Source organism: Mirounga leonina, unplaced genomic scaffold, assembly GCF_011800145.1.
Source record: "Mirounga leonina isolate KUSES-001 unplaced genomic scaffold, KU_Mleo_1.0 Mir_91, whole genome shotgun sequence".
NCBI lineage: Eukaryota > Metazoa > Chordata > Mammalia > Carnivora > Phocidae > Mirounga > Mirounga leonina.
The window spans coordinates 45,424,116-45,447,904 of NW_023270839.1; the positions used below are offsets into that span (position 1 = coordinate 45,424,116).

Below are 23,789 nucleotides of genomic sequence, written 5' to 3' on the forward strand. Positions count from 1 at the left end.
CAGCGACCCCGCCCACCGCCGCCAGCGACCCCGCCCACCGCCGCCAGACCTGACTCCGCACAGCCCTGAGGCCTCCTAAAGAGAACGCTTCCTGGGGCGGGGCCGGGGCTGCGGGGTGTTCTGGAAGGACTGTTCTGCAAACCGATAGCGCCCGAGGGTTAAGGGTGGTGTGCAGCAGCGGCCCACAGCCCACTTGCAGGGTGAGCCCGTGGCAGTCACGCGCGTACAGGTGCTCTCTCTCGTGTGTCATGAGAAGTCAGCTCCTTCCAGTCTCGCACCCCCGTTTCACAGAGGACAGAACGGAGGCCCAGAGCCACAAAGTGGGCAGGACATCCAAGAAGGTCTTAGAGAAAAGGTGGTGAGGTTGTCAGGGCTGGGAACCCAGAGCCCCCCCAGCGGGTCTCACCACAGTCGTCCGCTCGGGTGGCAGGTGACAAGGATGAGGGCACCCGGGCTGGAGAGGCCCCCGAAGGTAACGCTGCCCATCCCACTGACTTATTCCTGCTGTTTTAGTGCTCAGTGCCCTGCGGGGTGGGACAGAGGACCCGAGACGTGAAGTGTGTGAGCAACATCGGGGACGTGGTCGACGATGAAGAATGCAACATGAAGCTCCGGCCGAACGACATTGAGAACTGCGACATGGGGCCCTGTGCCAAGAGCTGGTTCCTCACCGAGTGGAGTGAAAGGGTGAGCTGAGGGCAGGCAGAGTGGGTTTCCTACAGCCGGGACCGAGGGCTGCCGGGCCAGTGGGCAGGAGCTGTACGTGACAGGCACCCCAACACCACGAAGATGAATCACCAGCTGAGAATCCCAAGGGTAACTTCTGACTTTGGGGAAAAGGCTTTCTATCCTCATACAAAGACCAAGGGGCTGCAAGGGTGGGCAGTGGGTGTGAGAGCATTAGTTCTCCTTTGCACTGCACATGAACATTAAATCATGAAATACTGAAGCAGGGGAAGAATTACATTGCAGCTCTCATATGGTATGTCAGTGCCTGGCATATAAAAGCACTCAGCAGACGGCAGGCCCCTTCCCTCCTTCTCACTAACTCAGCACAGTTCACAGACTGTTCCCATCCCCAGTAGCCTGGCCTCCCTTGGGGTCCCTGGTGTCAGATGTAAAGATGAAGTCTGAGGCACGTACAGTTAACCGTCGGCCCGCCAGTTACCTATGTGCAAGGGAAACCAGCAAGAGATAGAGTTCCTGTATCAAAGACAAAACTAGGGGCGCCTGGGTGGCTCGATCGGTTAAGCATCCGACTCTTGATTTCGGCTCAGGTCATGATCTCAGGGTCGTGAGATCGAGCCCCATGCAGGGCTCCACTGGGCGTGGAGACTGCTTAAGATTCTCTCTCTTCCCTCCTCCTCTGCCCCTCCCCCTCCTCGCTCACATGCATGCATGTGTGTGCTCTCCCTAAAAAAAAAATGACAAAAGTAGGATTTATAGGGATTCTGGAGTTGGGTCTGGTGATGGTTACACAACAGTGTAGATGTAATTAATACCACTGAAAATGATTAAAATGGTAAATTTATGTTATGTGTATTTTACCACAATAAAAAAAAAGGGGTTTGGGGAAAAGCACTAAGCAAAATTACAGAGTGTACCTTGGGGAGGGGAAGAGAGAGAGGGAAGGAGAGAGTGAGCTTTGCCTTCCTTTTCTTGTGGAAGCCCCTGACTGACGGGCTGGCAGTGGGAGAGGCCATCAGGGGATTCCTCCCAGGGCAGTGGGCTGGCCGCCACCCCAACGGTTTCTGGGTTTCTGGACCGTCTAGAGCCCTTGCAAGTTGAACTGGGATGGAGCCAGGACTGGCTGTCTCTGTCCTTAGTGCCTTCCTCTTGGCTAGGCCAGGTGGCCACCGTTTCCCTTATCAGAATTCCTCACCGCGCTGCCAAACTGCAGTGTGCCTACAGGTCACCTGGGAATCCCCGCATGGTGCCGGGGCTGAGTCCACGCGGGGAGGTGGGCCTGGGAATCTGCCTTCCTAATGGGCTCCCAGGGGGCACTGAGGCTGCCGGGCCAAGGGTGAGAGGGGACCAGGCAAGTTCCTAGAGCCTTAGGAAACACTGAGCACGGGAGCCTCGTCTCCCTGTGGAATCATGTGAACAACAACAGGGCGACATTTCAAGTTCAGAGGAGGAAACCTTCATGAGTCGCCATCCCACCACATGGGTGGATTCCTGGGCCAGCATCCCTCCGGCTGGTGAGCATTGTCCAGTATTCTGAGCATCACCCTGCAAGCATTCATAGGGGCTTCCACTCCATCCGGTGCTAAGATGCCCCTTAATTTTGTCCCCGTCATCACAGTAACACTGCACCTTGGTGGGGGTTGAGGAACAGACCCGCCAACGCAGCTTTCACCTCGCATGCAGAGATCATCCTGGAGATTCTCATCGAGTGATTGACCTGCTGTGGATTCCTGACACCTCGTGGCTTACGGCCACTCCCCTTTAGCCCCAAGATGGCCCCCAGATAGAGAGCCCGTGTGCAAACACTGAACTCTTAGGACAAGCAGCTAACTGTTCCTCTGTCCCAGAGTGGGCTGTCATGGGCACCGAATTAGTCCTCAGGAAGGCATTGACCCAAAGGAAACAAATGGAGAGTAGGTGCCCATCGAAAGGTGTCCATGGACTCAGACTTGGGCCCTGAGGCTGAGTCCAGCAGGGCCCACCCCCGTTCTGTCTGCACATCCCCTCTCCCTCCATCCAAGCCTCCCAGCTCACACCTCAGCTCCTGGCAGTGCCCAAGCAGCCCTGGGAGGCCCCCCAGAAGCCACTGTGCTCAGCCTCCGTGCCAGCATGAGGAGCTCTCTGCAGCATCCCTGACTCAGCCTAACTCCTTCCCAGAAATTCGTGGCGGGTCCAGGCAGTTGCCCAGAGGGTTTCTTTGGCATTGGACCAAAATGTGTCTTGCTAACTCCCACTCCTGTCCTGTAAAACATGAGTGTTCCTCCTTACACCGCAGCCCTAAAGATATTTGGAGACCTCTTCCACCTCTTCTCCTAAAAATTCCTAGTTCCTTCAACTAATTCTTTTGTGTTTCTGGATTTCTAGCCATCCCAAAATTCATTTGTGTTCGCGGTAAACTCAGTGAAGTTGGTGTGCAAACAAATGAATAAAAAGAATGATGCCAGGCTTTTATTTTCCTCTTGGGAAGACTCTTTTTAAAATAATTTTGGACGAAAATTATTTTTGTCAAATATACATAAGACCTTAAGCTAAAATGTCTGTGTCCTATAATATAAAAGTTTGTGATGCAAACAGAGAACTTACAATACCAGTTTAAGTCATGAAACAAGAGGAACAAGATCGTTTGAAGTCTAGAGCACTTAAACCCTTTTAATCCTTAATATTTATATGAAATCTCATAAAGAATATGCAGAGCTTAAGGTAATAATTTCTTCCATGAATGTTCAATGACTCGCATGTCCAAGTAGACTGAAGTTTGGAAATTTTTCTTGAGGTTCACATTCACTAGAGGAAATCAAAGTTTTAAAATGCTCATGTAAAGGTTAAAACAGCTGAAATTATTTTCTCAGTAAATGCTTCCTCATCTTCATCAATCATTATTCTAAACTATAAAGAACATTTATTTATATAACACAGTGTAATTAATAAAAGGCTATATGCAAAGATAAGACAATGCAAGACAGCTGAGTTTATAATGCATCTGAAATATTTAAAAGATTTAATCATAGTTCTTATATGACTACACACTTAATAACTTATCTCTACTTAACAAAATAGTAAAAATGCCATTTTCTACTTTTTGAATGTGTGTTTGCAAACATTTTCTCTCAAAGAATTTTTCACTTCCAATTAAAGAACTAATGTAGTTAATGGATAAAAAAATAATGTTCACCTTTTCTGGTCATAAAGTAACATATAGTATTATAAAAAAATCAGAAAAGCATACCTATAATCTCTTTACTAGCAGATATTTTAAGATTTTTAAGCTCTATTGTCAAGCTTTTTTCTACTCATACATACTTAACATACATAGCTTTTTTGTACTCACACATATTTGAAGGATACAGATCATAATACTACATATGTATAATTTAGTAACCTTTTTTCACATATGTATTCATTATAAACACGTTAATGGCATTTAAAACCTGTAAAGCATGAATTTTAATTAGACTAAGCTATTGTTTGCCAACTCTAACTGAATCCACCCTTATTCTTTATTCCCCCTCCAACAAACACTTGTAAATTTCCCTTTAATGTAAATTTGCTTTGCATTTTAACATAAGTACTTGCTGGATCTAACCTTTGTCTTAAAATTCTAAATAGAAGAAAGATGAGCACCGTATTCTTCTGTTTAGAGAACTTCTTTGTTCTTTTTTGGAAAGATGTTTTAAGCCATGTCAGGTTAGTGTTCTGATATAAATAAGTAGGTAATTTTGCTTTTTCAGCCCCCAGAACATAACATTATTCTAGAATGTTCATGCCTGGAGTAGATGAGTGGGAAGGAGGCTTTGGTAGCACTTTTCCCTCCGACTTGGGCCCTGAGGCTGAGTCCAGCAGGGCCCACCCCCGTTCTGTCTGCACACCTTTCTTATTACACCTCAAGCAAGCTGTTCTCTGACCCTCAGTTTCCTCATTGGCAACATTGCTGAATGAGCATGAGGGGGTAACATATTTGAAACCATGACCTAGATGATGAGATCGTGGGGCGGGCCTTGGAGTCACCACTTAGCCCCAGGAATGACCAGCTGCTGGACAGTCTTTCACACGCGAGTAGTGGCTTTGTATAAAAATCAACCCTGTAAAGCTTTAGGCTGAGCTTTGCCTTTTTTTTTTTTTTTTTTTTTGCAACTGCAATAAACATGTATCGAGCACCTAACAATGCCAGGCATGAATGAGATACGGCCTCCATGTAATGAGCTCAAGGGGGAGAGATTAAAGAAAATGTGATTGAAGTGCACAAACACTTAAGGATCCAGAATACATCCTATTTCCCAATTTAAAATAAAATTAATTCGGTGTACCTGGGTGGCTCAGTCGTTAAGCGTCTGGCTTCGGCTCAGGTCATGGTCCCAGGGTCCTGGGATCGAGCCCCCCATTGGGCTCCCTGCTTCACGGGAAGCCTGCTTCTACCTCTCCCACTCCCCCTGCTTGTGTTCCCTCTCTCACTGTCTCTATCAAATAAATAAAAATCTTTAAAAAATAAATTAATTAAATTAAATTAATTAATCTCTACCTAATTGAATTGAACTTGTAAACTCAAACCTAGATCTTCTCTTAAACTTCCAGGGGTATGTAGTTTTTCTGACTCAATGACTCATCATAAACACGTCCTTTCAGCTACCTTTAACTGAGGGCGGGTCTTATCAGACATATGCATCATAGACTTTTTAGTTCTATAAATCAATGACAGGTTTAAACACATGTGCAATATTTAGTCACAACAGAAAAAGAAGAAAAAAACTTTTAGAAAGTCCACCAGCCTCAATTTTGTAACACCTAATATCTAAGGATGTTTTCCAAGAGAAGAAGTAAGACCTTGAGTTTTTTGTTACTAATTATGGAAGATGATACATGAACCTGAAATTCAGGAATAGCCATTAGAGCCTTGTAGTCAGTCCCTCAAGGGCTGATTGGGCCAAAGTTAGCATTCAGCTGTTGCTGGAGCAAGAGGACAATCCTCACCACACGGTTGCCTAGAAATTTCATGTGTTTCTGTGTTTTGTCAGCCCAGGAGTTCAGCTGGGAGTCAGGTCCTTTTCTGATTACCAAGTGGATTTGGTCCTTCTTTCAGGCACATCCTTCAGGGATAGTGAATGGGTGTTTCAGTGCCTGGTTTTTAAGGGTAGTCCCTGCTGGCTGGTAGGGGCCCATCGTTCCCCTCATTCCTGCCGAGAGGCTTCCCGAGCCAGAGCCGGTGTAATAGAGAGAAGTCCCTCTGTAGGGTTCATCCCTATAGTGTTCTCTCATTGAGCGCTTGGCTTGGTCCTTAACATTCTTCTTTTATATGAAGCACATGGGGATATGGGGAAATTTTCCCAGATGTGAAGACATTATTTGGTTTGGAAAGCAGAAATTAAGTTAGTCAAATGGAAACTACATGGAAAGAAATATTCTTAGGGTTTGAGATAAGAAGATAACTTAATTTGCCTTGTATTCTTCAGGAGGATTTAAATATCTCAAGTGTTTAAAACTAGGAAAGAGACCAGATAATATACAGCTGAAACAAAAAACCCTTTAGCCTAGAAGATTCCAATTATTGTAACAAAGGATTTTGTTGTTGTTGTTGTTGTTGTAAAAAGGACTGACTCATTGGCTCAAATTCCTAATAACAATGCAAATAGAGTGTAAGTCATGCAAAGTGTTTGTGAGCCTGTAGGGGAGGAAAAAAACTTTTCCTCCATCCTCTTAAATTCTGTATTAGAAGCCTGCAAACTAAACTGACAAAAGCCAGATTAAAAGGAGAAAAGCCGACACATTTTATTTGATGTTCATTTTCTACATGGCACAGGAATAGGATGTATTCTGGATCCTTAAGTGTTTGTGCACTTCAATCACATTTTCTTTAATCTCTCCCCCTTGAGCTCATTACATTATTCTTTCCTCATAGGAAAGAAATGAAAATCCCAAAGAAGCAGTTAGGCTTGAACACTTCTATGCCATTTTAACAAAGAGTGATAGGGGCACCTGGGTGGCTCAGATGGTTAAGCGTCTGCCTTCGGCTCGGGTCACGATCCTGGGGTCCTGGGATCGAGCCCCACATCAGGCTCCTGGCTCAGCGGGGAGCCTGCTTCTCCCTCTCCCTCTGCCTCTCCCCCTGCTCATGCTCTCTCTCTCTGTGTATCTCTGTGCCTCAAATGAATAAATAAAATCTTTAAAAAATAATAATAATAAATAAAAATAAATTAAAAAAAAAACAAAGAGTGATAAATTTTGAAGAAGTAACTAGACAAAGGAAAGGGGCTGGGGCTTTTAGGGGCAATAAAAGGTAGGAAAGTGGCTGAGAAATATATGGGGGAGACTAATGGAAGATAAGGGTTATTTTGGTAAAGTTTGTTTGTTTAGACTCATCTTGGCATCAGCTCCTAACAAAATGTTCTCTTCTTCCTGATACTACGTGAAAATTTATGATCTGCTTTTAGGCAGGGAGTGGGAGGGCAGAGAGCCCTTCCTGGATCTGATGTTTCTCAATCACCTTCAGTTCAAAATATGTCAAAGCAGCATATTTTGGGGTGGCATGTTCCAATCCTCTTCAGGCTCTTTGCTTCAGAGAGTTTTCTCGCTGAGGAGTCAGGCCCAACCCAGCAGTGGTCATGTAAATGTTTGCTTATTCATCCAGGCTGTGATTTTATAAGACTAGATAGCAATATACAAAAATGAAAATGGAAATTTTGGTAAGGAACCAGGGTTGTTTTTATTTTTCTTCCTTTCTTGACTTTTATTTAAATTATATTGCTTTTGCTTATATTTTTAAAATAGTAATGTTGGTAAAAACAAACAAAAAACAGTGACTCTGTGTTTAAGGGAATACCCAGCAGAAACCCTTAGAATGGGCTTTGGTTGTCCTCTAAACGGCCATTTTCAGAGTTGGAACGTACTGGTAACAGAAGAGAAAGGAGCAAGGAAGTACCCAAGTCTGTGTTCATTTATTTAACTGATATTCATTGCCCACGGGTAAGGTGCTGACCTGAGAAGGAAGTAGAGATGATTCAATAGTCCCTGACTTCACTGAGCCTACTTCTATAAAGGAAAAAATAAAGTAAGACATAAGTAACTGTAGTACAAAGGAGGATAGTAGGATGCACAGTGTCTTGAGAATTCTGAGGCTGGAAAGAGTATATTGACTTGGGCAGTCAAGGGAGTTTTCACAGAGGAGATGGCCTTTGAGCTGAGCCTTAATGGATTTCGATGTGTCCTGATGAAGGGGAAGAGCTCTCTAGCAGATAGAAGGAACAACATGGATAAGGCACGGTGAGCACTTCATGCAATCAGGAAATGGAGAACCCAGGCTCTGTCCAGCATGAGCTGTGTGGGAGAGAATAATGGGAAGTTAGCCTAGAAGACAGAGGCTGACTGAGGTCGTCTTATAGGAGAGCTTGAATGCCAGGTGGGGAGGTCCAGTTGGACTGGGACGGCATCAGAGGGATTTTCAACATGGCACTCCCAGCACCTGGAAGCTCAGCAAATTAGAAAAGGTGGTGATACTGAGCAACAAGCTGTGACCATAGTTCAGGGGAAGAACATCAATGCTGGGAACCATGGGCAGAAAGAAACAGGACAGGAAAAATGTGGTGAAACCAGAATCTGTGAGATCTGAAGGTTGGCTTGATGGCAGAAGCAAGGACTCAAAAGAATGGTCAACTTTTGAATCCTGGTAGAAATTTGAGCACAAATTGGAAAACCAAGAGTAGCAATGGGGATGGTGATGAGGGGGGTGCTTCATTGTTTTACATGGTGAGCATGAGGTATCTGGGGAGCACTCAAAGAGGTCCAGAAAGGTCTGAACAGATAGGATGAGAAGCAAAATAAGGCAGCATTCCAAAGCATTTCAAGACAGATGGAAAATGCTCTTCAAGCTTTGGGTGTGACTCGGGAATGTGTTCAGTAGGCCCTAGATGAGGACAGAGTGTGCTTGTAGGACAGAAATGACTGGTGGTTCCATGGCTTTAAGTGAAGACCTTACCTCAGTTTCTTTACCTTAGAGTGGGGATACAGAACTTGACTCTTTCAAGCTCCTATACCATTTATTGAGCACCTTCTGTATGCAGAGCACATTATTCATTACCTGTAATCCTGCCAGGAATGTGCTATCCAGATGAGCATGCCAGAGGTAGAAGGGGCTGGGTTCCTTGCCCCAGGCCAGCAGGCTAGTAGGGATATTAACACCGATTAACACCTGGTTCCCAGGCCAAGCTCTCCGTCTATAGGAAGCTGTCTGCTAATGCTGTCACCGCTGTGGCCTTCAAGGACTGGGACCCCTGCCTTACTATCAGGCAGCAGGGTAGAGGTGACAGACTTCACTTCCCCACTTCCCCAGAAGAGCCCAGACTCAGCTGCCAGCAAGTAGACCTATGCCCAAGTGTTCATGCTCTCACTCTTCTGCTGCTGGATCTATTTTCAAAAGCAAAAGTCAAAACAGGTTGTCTGACAAGTGTAAGCATATCAATCACAGCACTGGGAGAGGATATTTGGAATAAAGACTGTCCTAGGAAAGCTAAGATGGGGGTTTGCCGTACTGATGTCCCATAATGGAGTAGGCTGGGTGTGAAAAGTGGTCAGAGACTCCTAGGGGAAAGAGTTGGTAGGGAAACGAGATGTTCAGCCCTTCACATCATTAGAAAGTGGCCTCAGAGCCTGCAGGGGGCCTGCCCTCTAACGTGCCCATCTCCTGTCTTGCAGTGCTCAGCAGAGTGTGGGGCTGGAGTGCGGACACGCTCGGTGGTGTGCATGACCAACCACATCAGCAGCCTGCCGCTGGAGGGCTGTGGGAACAACCGGCCCGCGGAGGCCACCCCGTGTGACAATGGGCCCTGCACGGGCAAGGTGGAGTGGTTTGCAGGGAGCTGGAGTCAGGTGAGTGGCCAGAGCTGGCTGGGTTCATCCGTCCCTGGTAAGAGAGCATGCGTAGCCGAGGGACCGGGAAACAGGACACGGTGTATCCCAGGCATCCTGGGTGTGAATCCCAGCAGTGCTGCCCGTGGCCTTGGAAAGCTGCTTATGCTCTCAGAGCCTCGTTCAATCAACAGTGTTTCTTGAGCACCTGTTATGTGCTCTTCTCAGACCTTGGAATACGTCAATGAGCAACGCGAATATTCCTGCCCTCAGGGAGCGTATGATCTAGCATGGTTTCTTTGTCTATAACATGCTGTTAATGACCGTACTGTGTGAGGTTATTTTTAGGAGAAATGAAGTAATGTCTATGAAGAATGTAGCCTAGTGCCTGACATACAACAAATACACAATAAATCGTAGTTGCTGCTGCTATTATTGTTGTTAATAAAGCCAGTGTTGTCTGTATTTGAGTGTCAGAAGCACAAATAGATATGATCCAGCAGTCCTACTTGCAGGGATATATCCAAAGGAAGCCAAATCACTATCTCAAAGAGATACCTGCACTCCCATGTTCATAGCAGCATTATTCACAATAGGAGAGGTCTGGAAATAACCTAAGTATCTGTTGATAACCTAAGGAAAATGTGGTGTGTGTGTGTATATATATATATTATATATATATAAAATATATATAGGAATATTCAACCATAAAAAAGAAGGAAATCCTGCCCTTTGTAACAACATGGGTAGACCTGAAGGACATTATGCTAAGTTAAATAGGCCAAACAGCCAAAGACAGATACTACATGGTATCACTTACATGTGGAATGTGGAAAAAAAAAAAATGAAACTCAGGGAAACAGCAGAATGGTGGTTGCCAGGTGGGGACATGGGGAGAGGTTGGTAAATGGGTACAAATTTTCGGTGACAAGATGAATACGTTCTGAGATCTAATGTATAACATGGTGACCACAATTGATAATACTGTATCACTGAAATTTGTTAAGAGGGTAGAACGTAAACATTCTCATGCACACACAAAAGAGGTAACTATGTGAGGTGATGGATGTGTTGATTAACTTGGTTGTGAGAATCCTTTCATAATGCATATGTACATCAAATCATCATTTGTATATTTTAAATATATTACAATTTTATTTGTCAATTATAACTCAATAAAACTGAGGGGGGAAATAGAAGCAGATATAGGAAAAGTTGCAGTTGTTCCTTATAAAGAACAGATAATACCAAATACTTTAATAAAGTAACTTCCTCAGTGTTCCAAAATTGAACACAAATCCCCTAAGAAAATGTGGAAAAGATCGTTCCTTCTTACTGCCCTGTTATGATTGCTGTTAGTATTTTGAGTTCTCGGGCCACTTAGCATTTGGCAGGGCTGGCTGGCTCTCCAAGGAGTTTTTGGCTGATGATCATGATTTATACATTATCAGGACCCCTGGCTCCGTATAGAATTTGATTTAAGTAGCTCTAAAAACAAACCCTGAAAAAATAGACTGCCCGGTCCTTGTAAGTTGATACAACCCCCTTGGAAAGCAATTTGGCAATAAAAGTCAAGAACCATAAAAATGTTCATTTGCCTTAACCAGTCACTCCACTTCTGGGGATTCATCTTAAGGAAATAATTAACAGAAGAAAAAAAGGCTTTTTTAACAGAGGTGTTCATGACAGCAGGGCACTTAGGGGTATTACGTTGTATCATAACTCATTAAAATATTATGTAACAACAACAGTGATAATTAGGGAGACCTAGAAAGTACACAAGATATAGTGGCAAGTGAAAACCAGTGAGTGAACCTTATCTCAGCCCCTTTGAAGAATGGGTTTTTATATGAACAACATGGGTAAAAGTTTTCTTCTCAAATTTCCTCTGATGTTCTTATAATACAAACTGTAAAATATAGAAAATTCAAAAAGAAAGAGAATTCAAGTACTCCCAGAGCTGCACGAGTGCATATCAGAGTCAGACATACCTGATAGCCGGTCCCAGCTCTACTTCTCTGCAGTTCTTCTGACTTGGGGCAGGCAACATAACGCCTGGGAGCCTGTTTCCCCATCCAAACGTGAGGATGAGAATACCTACTAATGCATGTTAGTTCCCTGTTCCCTGTGTTTATTATTTTGTCTGCCCACTGTTTTCCATGTCACTATTGGTAGCAAAACACCTAGGACCTGAATCCCAAAGATAATTCAGAGGGGACTGCATTACACCAAATAGCCACAGAAACAAAGCAAGGGGAAGAGTCCTCTGGGAAACTGGGACAGCCTCCACATGGTGAGGATTAGCAGTGCAATTCAACTTGAACGTCTACCAATCTCAGAAGAGAAGGGAGCAGGATTCAGGGTCTTTTTTGCTTGCGGGCCTCCTGTTGACTCCAGGCCTATTCAGAGAACTGAGAGTGATTGTGAATCTCGGTGAAGGCAGTGTTTGTTTCCGCCAAGATTAGAAACATGGAATTCAGTGCCCTGTTGCCCAAAAGGGTCAAGACATGATTGAATGTGACAAGGTTTTAGCTCTGGATTTATAAGGATGTTGGAGCCTGCTGTCACCTCCCTACCCTGGGACTCTGATGTTATCCCCAAAGAAAATGAAATAGAGCATGCTTATGTACTGAAACTAAAGTGAAAATAAATGTTCCTTCTATCCATGTGGTTTGAATGGTAGTTGGCATCTGGAACGCCCCATGAGCCTGGGCACAGTGAACTGTCCAGGGTGGACATGGAACCCAAGCCAAGCCTAGCAGAATCCTTCCCTGGGACTTCAATGTAGACTTAAGGGAGGAGACTCTCTGGGAAGTTGTGAGCAAAGGTGCTGGCAATGGCTTTGTCGGGGCTTGTGGAGAAAGCCAGCCCAAGAGAATGAGACCTATCAAGCTTAAGGAGTTTTTTTTATACCTGGTGCCAAAGTAGCCTAAATCCTACTCATAAGCTATTCCACCAATATCTAGATTGGTGCCTAGACTGATGCACAGATGTTTCTTTTCTTCCCTTCCAGTTCTGGGTTTACTTCACCTGTAGATTGTCCTTGTTCTGGGGTGTCTTTCACAGTCTCTACCATTGGGAGCAGCTCTCTTGTCTGCCTTTCTGTCTGAATTTATTTTCACTGGCATCTGAGGAGATATTTCTGCTCTCATCTTGGATCAGTGATCCACCAGAGTACAACTGCAGGAATTATTCAGGTGTAGAAACACACATAATCACTACCAGTGCTCAGTGGAAGTAGTTATCGCTCTTAAATACCACCTCTGTCTTCTATGCCTTTCTTCTATGAATTCTATGAATTATATTCTATCTGATATTTGCATTACTCTGATTACTCATTGTTGATTTTCACCTGGTATATCTTTGTCAATTTTTATGTATTTTTTTATTCTTATGTTAATCCCCATACATTACATCATTAGTTTTAGATGAAGTATTCCATGATTCATTGTTTGTGCATAACACCCAGTGCTCCATGCAGAATGTGTCCTCCTCAATACCCACCACCAGGCTAACCCATCCTCCCACCCCCCTCCCCTCTAGAACCCTGTTTGTTTTTCAGAGTCCATCGTCTCTCATGGTTCGTCTACCCCTCCGATTTCCCCTGCTTCATTCTTCCCCTCCCGCTATCTTCTTCTTCTTCTTCTTTTTTTTTTTTTCTTAACATATATTGCATTATTTGTTTCGGAGATACAGATCTGAGATTCAACAGTCTTGCACAATTCACAGCACTTACCAGAGCACATACCCTCCCCAGTGTCTATCACCCAGTCACCCCATGCCTCCCACCCACCCCCCACTCAAGCAACCCTGTTTGTTTCCTGCAATTAAGAATTCCTCATATCAGTGAGATGATATGATACATGTCTTTCTCTGTTTGACTTATTTCACTCAACATAATACCCTCCAGTTCCATCCACGTCGTTGCAAATGGCAAGATCTCATTCCTTTTGATGGCTGCATAATATTCCATTGTATATATATACCACCTCTTCTTTATCCATTCATCTGTCGATGGACATCCTGGCTCTTTCCACAGTTTGGCTATTGTGGACATTGCTGCTATAAACATTGGGGTGCACGTAGCCCTTCGGATCCCTACTTTTGTATCTTTGGGGTAAATACCCAGTAGTGCAATTGCGGATCATATGGTAGCTCTATTTTCAACCTTTTGAGGAACCTCCATACAGTTTTCCAGAGTGGCTGCACCAGCTTGCATTCCCACCAACAATGTAGGAGGGTTCCCCTTTCTCCACATCCCCACCAACATCTGTCGTTTCCTGACTTGTTAATTTTAGCCATTCTGACTGGTGTGAGGTGGTATCTCATTGAGGTTTTGATTTGGATTTCCCTGATGCCGAGTGATATTGAGCACTTTTTCATGTGTCTGTTGGCCATTTGGATGTCTTCTTTGGGAAAATGTCTGTTCATGTCTTCTGCCCATTTCTTGATTGGATTCTTTGTTTTTTGGGTGTTGAGTTTGATGAGTTCTTTATAGATTTTGGATACTAGCCCTTTATCTGATATGTCATTTGCAAATATCTTCTCCCATTCTGTCGGTTGTCTTTTGGTTTTGTTGACTGTTTCCTTTGCTTTGCAAAAGCTTTTTATCTTGATGAAGTCCCAATAGTTCATTTTTGCCCTTGCTTCCCTTGCCTTTGGCGATGTTTCTAGGAAGAAGTTGCTTCGGCTGAGGTCAAAGAGGTTGCTGCCTGTGTTCTCCTTTAGGATTTGGATGGACTCCTGTCTCACATTTAGGTCTTTCAACCATTTGGAGTCTATTTTTGTGTGTGGTGTAAGGAAATGGTCCAGTTTCATTCTTCGGCATGTGGCTATCCAATTTTCCCAACACCATTTGTTGAAGAGACTGTCTTTGTTCCATTGGACATTCTTTCCTGCTTTGTCAAAGATGAGTTGACCATAGAGTTGAGGATCCATTTCTGGGCTCTCTATTCTGTTCCATTGATCTATGTGTCTGTTTTTGTGCCAGTACCATGCTGTCTTGATGATGACAGCTTTGTAATAGAGCTGGAAGTCCGGAATTGTGATGCCGCCGGCTTTGCTTTTCTTTTTCAACATTCCTCTGGCTATGCGGGGTCTTTTCTGGTTCCATACAAATTTTAGGATGATTTGTTCCATTTCTTTGAAAAAAAAATGGATGGTATTTTGATGGGGATTGCATTGAATGTGTAGATTGCTCTAGGTAGCATTGACATCTTCACAATATTTGTTCTTCCAATCCATGAGCATGGAACGTTTTTCCATTTCCCTGTGTCTTCCTCAATTTCTTTCATGAGTATTTTATAGTTTTTTGAGTACAGATCCTTTGTCTCTTTGGTTAGATTTATTCCTAGGTATCTTATGGTTTTGGGTGCAATTGTAAATGGGATCGACTCCTTAATTTCTCTTTCTTCTGTCTTGTTGTTGGTGTATAGGAATGCCACTGACTTCTGTGCATTGATTTTGTATCCTGCCACTTTACTGAATTCCTGTATGAGTTCTAGCAGTTTTGGGGTGGAGTCTTTTGGGTTTTCCACATAGAGTATCATATCATCTGCAAAGAGTGAGAGTTTGACTTCTTCTTTGCCGATTTGGATGCCTTTGATTTCTTTTTGTTGTCTGATTGCTGTGGCTAGGACTTCCAATACTATGTTGAATAGCAGTGGTGATAGTGGACATCCCTGCCTCGTTCCTGACCTTAGGGGGAAAGCTCTCAGTTTTTCCCCATTGAGAATGATATTTGCTGTAGGTTTTTCATAGATGGCTTTTATGATATTGAGGTATGTACCCTCGATCCCTATACTCTGAAGAGTTTTGATCAAGAAAGGATGCTGTACTTTGTCAAAAGCTTTTTCTGCATCTATTGAGAGGATCATATGATTCTTGTTCTTTCTTTTGTTAATGTATTGTATCACATTTATTGATTTGCGGATGTTGAACCAACCTTGCAGCCCAGGGATAAATCCCACTTGGTCATGGTGAATAATCCTTTTAATGTACTGTTGGATCCTATTGGCTAGTATTTTGGTGAGAATTTTTGCATCCATGTTCATCAGGGATATTGGTCTGTAATTCTCCTTTTTCATGGGGTCTTTGTCTGGTTTTGGGATCAAGGTAATGCTGGCCTCATAAAATGAGTTTGGAAGTTTTCCTTCCATTTCTATTTTTTGGAACAGTTTCAGAAGAATAGGTATTAATTCTTCTTTAAATGTTTGGTAAAATTCCCCTGGGAAGCCATCTGGCCCTGGGCTTTTGTTTTTTGGGAGATTTTTGATGACTGCTTCAATTTCCTTAGTGGTTATAGGTCTGTTCAGGTTTTCTATTTCATCCTGGTTCAGTTTTGGTAGTTGATACATCTCTAGGAATGCCTCCATTTCTTCCAGGTAATCTAATTTGCTGGCATAGAGTTGCTCATAATATGTTCTTATAATTGTTTGTATTTCTTTGGTGTTGGTTGTGATCTGTCCTCTTTCATTCATGATTTTGTTGATTTGGGTCATTTCTCTTCTCTTTTTGATAAGTCTGGCCAGGGGTTTATCAATCTTGTTAATTCTTTCAAAGAACCAGCTCCTAGTTTCGTTGATCTGTTCTACTGTTCTTTTAGTTTCTATTTCATTGATTTCTGCTCTGATCTTTATGATTTCTCTTCTCCTGCTGGGTTTAGGCTTTATTTGCTGTTCTTTCTCCAGCTCCTTTAGGTGTAGGGTTAGGTTGTGTACTTGAGACCTTTCTTGTTTCTTGAGAAAGGCTTGTATTGCTATATACTTTCCTCTTAGGACTGCCTTTGCTGCATCCCAAAGATTTTGAATAGTTGTGTTTTCATTTTCATTGGTTTCCATGTATTTTTTTAATTCTTCTTTAATTTCCTGCTTGACCCATTCATTCTTCAGTAGGATGCTCTTTAGCCTCCATGTATTTGAGTTCTTTCCGACTTTCCTCTTGTGATTGAGTTCTAGTTTCAAAGCATTGTGGTCTGAAAATAGGCAGGGAATGATCCCAATCTTTTGGTACCTGTTGAGACCTGATTTATGACCTAGGATGTGATCTATTCTGGAGAATGTTCCATGGGCACTAGAGAAGAATGTGTATTCCGTTGCTTTGGGGTGGAATGTTCTGAATATGTCTGTGAAGTCCATTTGGTCTAGTGTGTCATTTAAAGTCTTTATTTCCTTGTTGATCTTTTGCTTAGATGATCTGTCCATTTCAGAGAGGGGGGTGTTAAAGTCCCCCACTATTATTGTATTGTTGTCAGTGTGTTTCTTTGCTTTTGTTATTAATTGCCTTATATAATTGGCTGCTCCCATGTTAGGGGCATAGATATTTACAATTGTTAGATCTTCTTGTTGGATATATCCTTTAAGTATGATATAATGTCCTTCCTCATCTCTTATTACAGTCTTTGGTTTAAAATCTAATTTGTCTGATAAAAGGATTGACACCCCAGCTTTCTTTTGGTGTCCATTAGCATGGTAAATGGTTTTCCACCCCCTCACTTTCAATCTGGGGGTGTCTTTGGTTCTAAAATGAGTCTCTTGCAGACAGCATATCGATGGGTCTTGTTTTTTAATCCAGTCTGATAGCCTGTGTCTTTTGATTGGGGCATTTAGCCCATTTACATTCAGGGTAACTATTGAAAGATAGGAATTTAGTGCCATTGTATTGCCTGTAAGGTGACTGTTACCATATATTGTCTGTGTTCCTTTCTGGTCTATGTTGCTTTTAGGCTCTCTCTTTGCTTAGAGGACCCCTTTCAAGATTTCCTGTAGGGCTGGTTTTGTGTTTGCAAATTCCTTTAGTTTTTGTTTGTCCTGGAAGCTTTTTATCTCTCCTTCAATTTTCAATGACAGCCTAGCTGGATAGAGTATTCTTGGCTGCATATTTTTCTCATTTAGTGCTCTGAATATATTCTGCCAGTCCTTTCTGGCCTGCCAGGTCTCTGTGGATAGGTCTGTTGCCAATCTAATGTTTCTACCCTTGTAGGTTACATATCTCTTCTCCTGAGCTTCTTTCAGGATTTTCTCTTTGTCTATGAGACTCATAAGTTTTACTATTAGATGTCGGGGTTTTGACCTATTTTTATTGATTTTGAGAGGGGTTCTCTGTGCTTCCTGGATTTTGATGCCTGTTTCCTTCCCCAAATTAGGGAAGTTCTCTGCTATAATTTGCTCCATTATACCTTCTGGCCCTCTCTCTCTTTCTTCTTCTTCTGGGATCCCAATTATTCTAATGTTGTTTCATCTTATGGTATCGCTTATCTCTCGAATTCTGCCCTCATGGTCCAGTAGTTGTTTATCTCTCTTTTTCTCAGCTTCTTTATTTTCCATCATTTCATCTTCTATGTTACTGATTCTCTCTTCTGCCTCATTTATTCTAGCAGTTAGCACCCCCATTTTTTATTGCACCTCATTAATAGCCTTTTTTATTTCTACTTGGTTGGATTTTAGTTCTTTTACTTCTCCAGAAAGGGTTTCTCTAATAACTTCCATGCTTTTTTCAAGCCCAGCTAATATCTTTAAAGTGATGATTCTGAACTCTAGATCTGACATCGTACTAATGTCCATATTGAGTAGGTCCCTGGCAGTCGGTACTACCTCTTGTTCTTTTTGTTGAGGTGATTTTTTCCGTCTTGTCATTTTGTGCAGAAGAGAATAGATTAATGAGAGAACAAAATGCTAGCAGAGTAACAACGTCCCCAGAAAATATACTCTAAACAAATCAGAAAAGACCTGAAGCAGTGGGAAAAGAAAGGGAAAGAGAGAAAAAAGAGAAAGAAAAAAAAGAAAAAGATAAAGATAAAAACAAAAACAAACAAAACAAAACAACAACAACAAAAAAAAAACAGAGTGTGATCAAATATGATCAGGCTGGTAATATAGATCAGTGCCACACACTAGATTTGGGGTGTATTTTGGTCTTTTAGGAGAAAGTGCCTCCCAAAATTTTAAAGAAAGAAAAACTTATATATGTACAAAAATAAGGGTTGATATGATGAAGGGATGGAATATGACTGTAAATGGAAATTATAAAAAATTTTATAAAAGGAATTGATAAGAAGTTGTTTGAAAAAAGAAAGAAGAGGATTTAAAAAAAGAAAAAAGAAAAAAAAAGGGAGAGGATGTGATCAGGCAGGGGAATAGAAAACACCATATACTAGAGATTTAGGGTATATTTTAATCTGTTAGAAGAAACTATCTCAAAATTTTAAAGAGAGAACAACTTATATATATAAGCCAAAAATACGGGTAACTACTATGAAGGGATAGAATATGACTTTAAAAATGAAAAATAAAAATGTTTTTTTAAAAAAGGGATTGATAAGATGTTGGTTGAAAAAGGGAAAAAGAAAAATTCAAAAAGAAAAAAGACAGTTAAAAAAAATTAACTTTGAAAGACTAAAGAATCATGGTAAAAAAGCCATGAATTCTATGTGCAGTAGTCCCCTAGCGCTGGAGCTCTGCCGTTCTCATTGATCGGTAAACTTGGTCTTGGCTGGCTGTTCTCGCTGATCTTCTGGGGAGGGGCCTGTTGCCGTGGTTTCCAAATGTCTCTGCCGGAGGCGGAATTGCCCCGCCCTTGCCCCCTCCCAGCTAAGTAATCTGCTCGGGTTTGCTCTCCGGGGCTTTTGTTCCCTGCGAGCTTTCCATACAGCTTTGGAGGCGGAGCGTGAAAATGGCGGCCTCCCAATCTCCGCCCCGGAGGAGCAGAGAACTCGGGGCCCCGCTCCTCAGTGAGCCCCCAGAGAAAAGCCATCAGTCACTCCCGTCTCCACGGTCTCCGGCCGCACTCCGTGCTCACCCCGCCTGTGACCCTGCATTTCTATCTCTGGCACCCGACCCCGGGTGGAGTCTCCAAACCCAGCAGATCCCTGAGGTGCACTCCCACGCGGCTCCTCCCAGGGGAGGAAGGTGAGTCTCCCCGGATCTGCCGCTTGTTGGGTCCCTGCTGGAGGAGCAGGGGCCCGACTGTGCCGCGGATCACGGTTTATGGCGACCCCGAGCTGAGAGCCCGTGCCTGGGCTCCGCCTCTGCAGCCGGCTTCCCTGCTCCGTTACCTGGGAGCTCTGCCACCCTCAGGCACCCCCAGTCTTTCTGTGACCCCGAGGGTCCTGAGACCACACTGTCCCGGAGGGTTCCACCCCCCGCTTAGCCACCAGAGTGACGTCCCTCAGCGGAGCAGACTTTTAAAAGTTCCGATTTTGTGCTCCGCGGCTCTATCACTTGCCAGAATTGGCCGACGGAGGCCCCTCCCCCGCCGTCTATCCTCCCGAATATCGCCTCGGATTCACTTCTCCGCACGTCCTACCTTCCAGAAAGTGGTCGCTTTTCTGATGAGAGAGTTGTTGCTCTTCTTTTCTTCGATCTCCTGTTGAGTTTGTAGGTGTTCAGAATGGTTTGATCCCTATCCAGCTGAATTCCTGAGAGGAGATGAAATCCAGGTCTCCTACTCCTCCGCCATCTTGCTCCGCCCCCCAATTTTTATGTATTTTTTAAGATATGTCTTTTGTATGCAGGACTATTTTTGTCTTTAATTTTACCCAATCTGCAAGTCTCTGTTTCTTAATTTTAACCATTCACACTTATTGTAATCACTTACATGCTTGGACTTTTCCCTGCCATCTTAATTTGTGTTTTTTATTTAGGTTATTGCCATGCTTTCTTGGTCTGTTTCTTCTTTCCTTTCTGCACATGTGCACAGATCAGGTTTCCTTAATTCCATCTTTCCCCTCTAACATTTTGGAAGTTATAAATCCTACTTTTATTCATTTAGTCCTAACACTCAAATTTTTAACACACAGTTTTAAACTGTCATGTTTCTGTGTCAAGCTATCAGCAATCACATCCTCCCCCAAAAGCAGACAGAAGCCTTAAGTCTCCATGTGCTTACCTCCAGTTTCTCAATCCACAATATCTCCAAAAAGATGTTGACATCATCTGGATCTAGCTCCATATTAATGTTAATTAATTTTATAGAAAATACTGATTCAGGTTTAAAAATAGCTGTCTCCCCTCCAAAGGTTATTTTTTTAATTAAAATATAATTCACATACCCTAAAAAAATTCACCCTTTTAAAAGTTTACAATGCAGTGGTGTTTAGTATACTCACAAAGCTGTACAACCATCACCGCTGTCTAATTCCAGAACATCCAGAACATCATCCCCCAAAACCCCTGTATCCATTATTAACAATAGCTCTTACCAACTCTTCTACTTCGTGTCTTTCCTGGTTGTGTCTTCTTCCTGGTTCTTTTTCATTTTATCAGAGACCACTACCCAGTAAGTCTTTCAAATAGGATCATGAGTGGTAAGTTTCTGAACGCTTAAATATCCAAAAGTGTCTTCACTTTGCCCTTTGATAGTAGGGGCAGATGCCTTCATTTTCCCCTGCCAGTCAGCCCTGCCCTGCTGTTCCTGGTCAGTGCCTTAGCTGATCACTGTCTCACCATCCTGAGGCCTCCTTCCTGCTTCTCGTATTCCTTCTCGCCTGAAGCTCTTGAAATGCTTCCTCTTTGCTGGGCATCCTCTTCTATATGCATTTTGAACTATGATGTGCTCCTTCAACTTAATCCCATCTGCCTTTCACCATTCAAATATTCCCCATAATTTCTGGTCCACCAAGGATGAGTGTCCTTTCCCGTTTTCAAATGCTATTTCATGCATACATACATACCCCTCCACACACACACACACACACATCCATTCACTTGTTCCTAACACACATATTCTGCCATTTCTGGGCATTTAGGGTAGAAGGCTGAGATATGTGCTCATTCTCCCTTAACTGCCTAATCTCTTAAGGACCTCGTTAAAATAGCAGAAAATAGGGACGCCTGGGTGGCTCAGTCATTAAGCGTCTGCCTTTGGCTCAGGTCATGATCCCAGGGTCCTGGGATCAAGCCCCGCACTGGGCTCCCTGCTCGGTGGGAAGCCTGCTTCTCCCTCTCCTGCTCCCACTCCCCCTGCTTCCATTCCTGCTCTCACTCTCTGTCAAATAAATAAATTAAATCTTAAAAATAAAAATAGCAGAAAGTAGCTTCAAGTTTTGGTCAAGGTTTGTCATCTGCTATTCTACCAAGCACTCGGTACAGGCACAGACCCCCAGAGCAGTCAGAGGTCTTTCAGATCAGGTTTCCAAACCCCCACTTTGCAAGCGAGACAGTGGGCACCTGGGAAAGTGCAATATCTTGGCCAAAGACTCGGAGCTATTTAGTGACGATGTCTGGACTAGTTTCCATGTCTCCTGTTCTCCCCACTGCTGCCCCCTGGATCCTTAGCACACAATCTCACTCCCCCTGCAGGGAAGGCCAGGCCTTTGCCTGGTAACTGGTCACCCCTCTCCTGCCTCCAGTGTTGTCATTGTCCACAGAATTTGAAAGAAAAGAAAAACCTGAATATACTCCAAATCAGTCATTAACTCACATGGAAGAAAATAAGAAAAACAAACCAAGAAGATTTGTCCTCTGGATGTCTTATGAAGATGTTCCCCCCCCCCCCCCCAAAAAAGGGCACCAAGTGGAAATTGCTGAGGGTGATGCTTATTACGTCCTATGTGACTAATAGACCATAGTCTATTGGTTTGGGGTTTGCCTTTTTCTTCTATAGGTATGTGTGGTTTTTTCACTGTTTTTATTTGACTACGTTCCTGCATACGGACAGCAGAGCTAATATGAAGAGTTTCAACTAAAGAAATTGTTAGAGGCTTTTATAAAGATAGTAGATTATTTAAGGTTATTAAGTAGATTATTTAAGATGTATATGGATCACAGCTTTAAAATGTTGTAATCAGGAAGTATTAAGAGTAAACCAGACGTGAACAGGAAACATTTTACAAAGTAATAGAAAGAGAATAATTTGTGAGCAGTTATACACATCACGTTTCTGTAAACTAACAATACATACCAACATGTGTAATTGTCTGACCGCCCTCTTTGTGTGACTACCCTCTCGAGCTTCCCACCAAAGGGGGAAGTGAGAGGCTTGGACCCTGCAGTCAGAGGTTTCCTGCTGGCCACCTGTTGGGAGGGCTGACCTTAGGGGACATTGTCCCCAGTCTGGGATCTGCTCAGCTTTGTGTGTCCCAAAGAATTTTAATGTAGCCCCTCGTCCACAAGTGTGCGGGATTGGAGAGACTAAGTCATTTCCAGTATCCACCCGCTGAGACCGGCAGATCAACCAGAATGATAGTTCATTGTTTCGCAGTGAGAAGTGTCAGAATCTACTGGACAGGAACAACCAAATTGACAGGCTGATGTGTCCCTCTGTGTGTGCCAGGGGGAGGGGGCGTCTAAAGAAGTGGCCTAAAAGAAACCATTTCAATCTCACACAGAGGGCACCACGATCTCGGAGACCAGCATCCTGGCGCTGTGATAACTCAGGGCACCCACGCTCCATTCCCGACACAGAGCTCTTGGGAAAACTGCCATCCACCTGTTACATCTTACCCAGTAACATTTTCCAGGTGTCCCTGGGCTCGTCCTAACTGAATTGATGATAGAAAACACTCATAAACATCCCTTGATGTTCCTGTCCCCTCTCCAGCATGTGACACCCATCCTTCTCTGATTTTTCTCCAGTGTTCCATCGAGTGTGGGAGTGGGACGCAACAGAGGGAGGTGATTTGTGTTAGGAAGAATGCAGACACCTTTGAAGTGCTGGACCCCTATGAATGTTCCTTCCTGGAGAGACCCCCCAGCCAGCAAGCATGCCACCTCAAGCCTTGCGGGGCCAAATGGTTTAACACAGAATGGAGCATGGTAAGTCATGGTGCTCTTGACAGAGATTGCATTAGTACATCATTCTTCTTTCCTCCCAGAGACAGTCAGACCGCCTACTATGTGCCAGAATGACCTACTCTAGACTATCACTTTGGGGGCACCCCTGGAAGCAGCCTGCTTGGGGAGGAGCCAGAGACTGGGACCATCTTGATCTCTAAACTGGAGAGGCCATAAAGCAGTGACTTTCAATCTCAGTGTGCATTAGAATCAACTGGGATCTTGTTTGAAAAGATGGATTCCGGGTCCACCCTAGCCGAGGAATTTGAATTTTGAACAAACTCTTTAGGTGACTTGGATAAAGGTGTCCTTGGACTGCATTTTGAGAAATGTTGTTGCAGCAGATTAATGGCTGAAGGAGTTCAAGGATGCTCTTGAGGATACTACATGGTGCAGTGATCTCATTGTAAAACTCACTGAAGGAATTTCTGTCAAGCCTCAGGAACCTCTGTGTGTGTGTGTACTTTTTTCCTCATCCTGTAGACATTATGGATTTGTAGA

At 43.4% G+C, this 23,789-nt stretch overlaps 1 protein-coding gene across 1 annotated transcript in view; it reads left to right on the top strand.

Annotated features, from left to right (window-relative positions):
* The window catches only part of THSD4 (thrombospondin type 1 domain containing 4), a 574,978-nt gene that overhangs the window by 541,415 nt on the left and 9,774 nt on the right, over positions 1–23,789 (top strand). The window contains exons 15-17 of the mRNA XM_034994843.1: positions 514–687; positions 9,367–9,540; positions 23,091–23,270. Of these exons, the coding sequence (XP_034850734.1) occupies positions 514–687; positions 9,367–9,540; positions 23,091–23,270 (528 nt within the window). The remainder of the gene's footprint in view (positions 1–513; positions 688–9,366; positions 9,541–23,090; positions 23,271–23,789) is intronic.